General features: G+C 33.6%; 1 protein-coding gene and 1 non-coding gene across 2 annotated transcripts; both read left to right on the forward strand.

Moving 5' to 3' along the window:
* Window positions 1–728: 728 nt before the first annotated feature.
* On the forward strand, window positions 729–6,622 carry LOC132744211 (homeobox ARX homolog alr-1-like; the record flags this gene model as incomplete). Its single annotated transcript, XM_060732880.1, has 4 exons — window positions 729–971; window positions 4,994–5,411; window positions 6,121–6,279; window positions 6,577–6,622. Coding segments are annotated over exons 1-4 (702 nt in total), but the record flags the coding sequence as incomplete, so codon positions are not given.
* Trnal-cag (transfer RNA leucine (anticodon CAG)) lies at window positions 1,766–1,849 on the forward strand. The gene has a single exon. It is a non-coding gene; the product is annotated as a tRNA-Leu (tRNA).
* Window positions 6,623–6,733: the final 111 nt, after the last annotated feature.

Genomic DNA, 6,733 nt, shown 5'->3' on the forward strand with positions numbered 1-6,733 from the left:
CAGTGTCGAAGCTGGCCTGGTTGTATACTGGTGACAGGACCTGTAACTCACTTCCGGGCTCACCAGGTTAAGCTTGACGGCCTGCCCAGGAACGCTGCGGTGGCTGAAATGTGCTCTGGTAAATTCAATGTGGCTTACTGTCGTGATCTGGAGTGAAAACTACCAACAACACCAGGTTAAGGGATAGCAGTTCTTGCTTCATTGTTTGAACATCACCCCTACCAGTTCGAACTTTAACCAGACGACTCCGCGTGCCTTTCCTCAAGTTGTGTTTATGTAGTGTCTCTAAACTAAATAGCGCGTATTTAATTTAATAACTTTAAACTAAATTGCATGTAAATGAAAATTTACTTAATAACAAATTATATTTACCGCTATATATCATTATAACTGGTGGTAAGGTATAGTAGAACCGAGTAATTAGTAAGCTACAGAAGCAGGGAAGGCGTTAACTCTGCTTGTATGTGGCTGATCTGCCTTACATCTATTTAATTGGCCCTAATAATCTACGATAGCAGTCAACTGACAGACATACGACTTTCTTAAGCAGAATTGACAGATATCATGTCCAAGAATTGAAATAAAACTATTTCGTTACTCGGCGCGCCAATCAGCAGCCAATTTGGACCAATAAGCGTCCAACCTCCTGTATTTATCCAATTTTCACCATCTATTAAAAACGAGTAATGAGTGAATAACAACCGCCCACCATTAGCGGCAATGATCAAACGATTATAAATTAATCAAATATAAATGAGGGAGGCTTATCTAATTATGGCACAAGCATTGCAGATTAGTTTGAAAAGTTGAGCTCTGCACTTTGATGAAACTTTAAGATTCTACCAGTATATTGCATTTAATATTAAAACAGCGTAATTTTTGTGTGCACAAGATGTCGGAAATAAAAAGACTGTCTTATGACATTGAGTCCCTGATTGGGCCGAGATCACAGACGGAAAACGAAGAAAAGGGTAAGAGTTTATTTTCATAATTATTTTGAATAGTATTTGGAACTTGTAACTAAACAACATTGCCAAGTCTAATAGGGATTATGTATGTATTTTTTTGAATTTATGTAGTAACAACAACTGTAAACAACAGTATATTGATGACTTTGAGCAGCATTTTTCATTTTATTGTTGTAAAACAAAAAAAAACATAAACTAAAACAGATTCAGAATTAATCGATATTTTATACAAATCATTAGAAATGTGTGTTTCATGGTTTTTCGTTTTTTTTTAATATTTATTATTATTATTATTACTATTATTATTATTATTATTATTATTATTATTATTATTATTATTATTATTATTATTATAATTATTATTAAATAAAAACCGAAAAAATAATCACTGATTATTTTAAAGTACCTCTTGTTAAAATTAGATAGTAATTTAAGAGATACATATTGCACAATATTTATATTTGACTAGGTCCGATTAGGTGTAGGTATTGGGTACAAATCGCTCATATGCATTCCAGAAGACGAACATGTACATATAAATGTAGATAGATTCAGCCCTTATTTCACTTTCTTATCTGTAAAAAAAATCAGTTTTTTAATTTTGGTATAAACGAAGTACTTATAACATCATTTATTAATATCAAAATGTTATAACGTCGTCTCTTTGTTGAAAGAAGAAAACGTTTCCTACAGTTATGTAAGGGAATATTTAGTACGGGTAGGCAGGGAGGTGCACCGACTTGCACATAGAATTGTTGAAATATTATTAATTTAAAAGAACCTAGACGTATGTATTAGTCAGGATGGCCGAGCGGTCTAAGGCGCTGCGTTCAGGTCGCAGTCGGGTTCTCCCGGCGTGGGTTCGAATCCCACTTCTGACATAACTTTTTAGGGAACCCTCGATTCTTTTTTTTTACAATTTCCACCGATCAAAAATTTTAATGACAAATATCCTTTATAAATCTAACGAACACACCGATAATATGTCAACATTTTTTCAAAGTAAATATTCTTAATTAATCGCAGACCGGTTTCCCTTTTCGGCGCTTTCATCTCTTTGGCGTTTTAAGTGCTCTAAATGGTTAAATCAAATTGTTTAATGTATGTAGGAAGGTAAATTGAACGGTTTTATTATGATTCGCCATTGTTTATCGATCATTAATTAAAACCAATGTAGATTTTACAAGTTCATGAGCAGGAAAACACAAAAGATGTTTATTTTGTTTTATATTTTCAAAATATTGAGCTTGATGGGTATAATTATTACACTTCCGGTACCGACATTGCATACATTCTAAAAAGCGCCCATTTCTATAGTATGTTTATTTATCAAATTAGTTTAAATACACGTGTCTTTTCATTAAAAAAAAGTTGTACATATTATGTAAAAATTACGAAGATTGCGATTTTTATCAAAATTCTTTCTTTGAAATATCCAACGTGCGATAATTTCCTTTATGTTATTTGGAAGACCTTCTGTCCGTTTAGGTAAAATGGTAGAGCGTTGGAATGTGAATTGTGCGGCCAGGGTTCGAACTTGTTGTTATTGATAGTAACTATTATTGAGAATGAAATCCTATACAGTTTCTACGGTCATTCACACTGTATACCTGCTCATGTTTAGAAGTAATATGTACAGAAGTATCTAGTGAAGGCACTAGTACTGACAGGAAAGCGGTGGTCGGACTGTGCTATGCTAAATTCCAAGTGACCGACTGCCGTGATCTGAAGGATAAACTACATGTACAAAAACCACCACATATACATGTAGATATTCAGTGTAGAAGCTGTTTGTCATATGCTTTTCTCAATAGAACTTCTAGGTCACTTAATACATTTCCCGAACACACGCACCTGCTTTAAGATATAGGCGGAGAAACTCTTGTTTCTTCTTTTTACATATTTCGCTGAAGGGAAAACAGGCTGAATAATTCATTTGATAAACGTCCATTAATTTGTCTAAATCCTGATTCAATTTTCTTCTATTGTTTTCCTATAATGCCGCTAATGGACATTTTATCACATTCCTTCCCCCGTCTTCTGGCTTTATATTGGTTAAGGCAGCTGCCTCACCGGTAAAAGATGTCAAGAAAATATAAAAATGCGCGCGCTAATTTGAAACATATTAACGCATTTATTTTCGACTTCTGTCGGGAAACTTGTAATATAATTTATATATTATGTCATTTGTTGCTTTATGTATAAAATGTTTATCTAAAAAGGATATTTTCCAAATTAAATTACGCTTTTATTAAGTGTCACTAGAGGAAACAAACCGCTATTTAAATTGGTTTGGTTTAAACATATGTATTTAAGCTCGATTGCGAAACAAGTTCTTGCAACTTATATTAATCACTTTCGAGTCTGCTTCCTGGAACCAACCAGTACTGGTGTCATATGAAGAAACATGGCCGTGACCCGAGTAGGGCTCGAACCCATGATTTAAATTAATATGCAAAAGGAATGCAAATACAGAAAGATCCCATTTTATCCCCCTTTTTTACGGGGATGGGGGAAGTGCTTCTTTGCGCGTGCGAGGCAAGTTATTGCGACCCGTTCTGGCAAGATACTAGTATATGAAAACCCAAAGTACGTATATGTGTTTGATGGATATAATATTTATATATTTAGTAAAACACGAAAAGCAAGATGGTGCATCTATGTGGATATAATTTAATTAATATTCTATGTTATGTGTGCATTTTTTAAAACTTTTTAATGATCAGTGCTTCGTTAGTGGTTAACTGTCAGCTACTATATCTGTGAATATTCAGTTGCCATTAGGTAATCTACAAATATAAACAACAACAACAATTTACGAACAGAATAAATAAATAAATACAAAGAAAGAAAGAAAGAAAGAAAGAAAGAAAGAAAGAAAGAAAGAAAGAAGAAAGATAGAAAAGAAAGAAACAACAAACAAAACTAAACTAAACTAAACAAACAAACAAACAAACAAACAAACAAATAAATGTATAAATAAACATAGTGTATGGAACGACTGCTTTAAATTATTACAGTTTGCTATAAGGCAAGCCATTATGTTTGATTTATATCTTCTCCTAATTCCTTGAACAAATTAATATCATGCATAATTAATTCATACAACAATTAAAGCGACAATTAGATTATCTCCAGAAATTGGATAGATCTTTTCCTTGGCATTTTGTAGAATTTTAAGGGATTTTCTTTTTCCACTTGCGTTTAAATATGTCAAATATTTTGAGTTTTTTTTAAGAGAAAATATTTCTGGAAAAAAGTCAAAATATTGAATGGAAAAATGTGGTTCAATGGATGACTCTAGACCTAAGAACTGGTGCCATAAGTAGCAAAGGTATTCAGGGAGGAGGTGAAGTGTTATGCTTTTAAATGTACAATGACAATGCTAACAAAATTTAATCAAAGACATCATCTTATTATTATAACAGTTATAAATTTTAGGAGAAATCATTTTTATCAAATTATTGCGATTGTTTACAATCAAGCGCAATATTAAGTCCCACGACAGTATGTCGATGCGTTCTTACATTTTAAACATAAGAACATATTTCGGGGTATATTTCTAATCTTGTACCGGATTTACACATTGCTTGCCCGACCTTTGAATATCTTTTCATATTTAATATCTTAAAGTATGGTCTTTGTTAAGTTATAAAAATCGGTCACAATTTAAAACTAACATATTTATATTATATTCCGTGAGGCCATACCCTCGGATAATACGAAAAGACATTTAGATGTATGAAAAACATTTTTAAAAACTGTAAAACGATCGGAAATATGGCCGCAATTTGCGGTCCCGTTCCCGAGTTCCAAACAGTCATCCAAAGCATTAATTAGCGTTATGATGTTAATGCTATACATTTGAAAATATGTTCATGTATTTGTTTTTGATAACAAAACATACATTATGTAAGATAATAAGTACATCTTTATCATGTAAAGATAGCTTTTTATGTCATTTGTAGAACCCCGATTATGTTTCCTGTTAGTCAAAGTGTATAATGTTTTGTTTTTATTTACAGAAACAACGGAAAGCCTGCCTGACAGACCAGCAGAAAAGTTCAAGTTGAATTCCAAATCTGCAGTCAACGATTTGGCGCTACCGACTGAATACGCAAGAAGGTCAAAGGGTTTGAAGATACCTTCATTTTATAAAACATATTTTGACTTTCTAAATACGAGCAAAGAGCACACGGCTTCTGCGTCATTTGGAGTCAATATACTTAATAAAATAGCTGCCTCCGGCGAATACGGGAGTACGAGTACCGAAACCGGGGATACAATCTATGGGAAAAGTTTGGATGAGATTGGTCAAAACATATACGGGGAATCCTCAGTATACCAGCCAAATGACATGACTGCAAGAGACGAAAATTCTGCTCAATTTGAAACATATGCTCAGAAAACTGGTACTTCATCTGGATTTGCAAAAGCAGAAAGGTAACGAAGTGTTCGTTTATGTCTTATATAAACATGTTTGGACTCTATACCATCATTAATAGTTTATTGATACATGCTGACGAGCAAATATAGGAGGAATATAGCCTTAATGCCATTGAGATGAATATGACTCAGACGCAAACCGGTTTGTATGAGATTGATACAGCACGGTATACAAAACGTGTAATCCATAACGTTATTTATTTGCATAATTCTAAATCTACATATATGTTCTAAGCACCCAAAATCAGACTGGTTTTCAAAAGTTTTTACATACAGAACATCTTTTTCTTCATCATTATCTCTTCGGTTCTATGTTATATTTAGGCATCCAATACAACCTTGCTTATGTTTTACTCTGTCTTCGACGATGAAATGAAACGGAACACATTCATGATTTTCCAATTTTACAAAAAACATATGTACACGTTTTAAAAAAACCCATACAAATTTTGAGCCGCGTCACGACAAAACCAACATATTGCGTTTGCGCCCAGCATGGATCCAGACCAGCCTGCGCATCCGCGCAGTCTGATCAGGATCCATGCTGTTCGCTATCAGTTTCTCTACTTGTAATAGGGTTGGTAAGCGAACAGCATGGATCCTGATGTCAGAATGCGCGGATGCGCAGGCTGGTCTGGATCCATACTGGTCGCAAACCCATTACGTTGGTTTTGTCGTGACGCGGCTCATATAATTATATTCAAAGCTGTGAAAGAGACATGTCGTCTGATTACGAGAGATGTAGGAATAGTGAAGAGATACACAAGCGCAAACAGCGGCGATATAGAACAACTTTCACGAGCTTTCAGTTAGAGGAACTTGAACGGGCCTTCCAGAAAACACACTACCCTGACGTCTTTACAAGGTTGTCTTACAATAAATGTTTGTTAATTTTACTACTTTTAAAAACTAATTGTTGTCTGTGTCTCAATTTAAGATTTAAATGTTTCGTGTTTTACTTAATCTTCAGGTATACATGTACATATAGAAAGTCTACTGAATTTCATTTCGGTATAATGTCAGTTTCTCTAATATTCTACAGTACGTACTGTACCGTATTAAAGAAATAGCTCTAACTTTGCGGCAAATAGTGCGTAATTAACTTTCAATTATTTAAACACAAATTATTGTCTTTTTTTATTGGTGAGAATTTTTGTTTCAGGGAAGAACTAGCTATGCGCATAGATTTGACGGAGGCTAGAGTTCAGGTAATTTATATTTGATTAATTTTAAATGTTTTAGAATTAACTCTACATAACGTTATATCTATGTCATCAGTGGTAAATGTAAAACAATATTCAACAAAGAGAACTGAAAAT

This window comes from Ruditapes philippinarum, unplaced genomic scaffold (assembly GCF_026571515.1).
Source record: "Ruditapes philippinarum isolate M1 unplaced genomic scaffold, ASM2657151v2 ctg3277_1_1_1_1, whole genome shotgun sequence".
In the NCBI taxonomy this organism is placed as follows: Eukaryota; Metazoa; Mollusca; class Bivalvia; order Venerida; family Veneridae; genus Ruditapes; species Ruditapes philippinarum.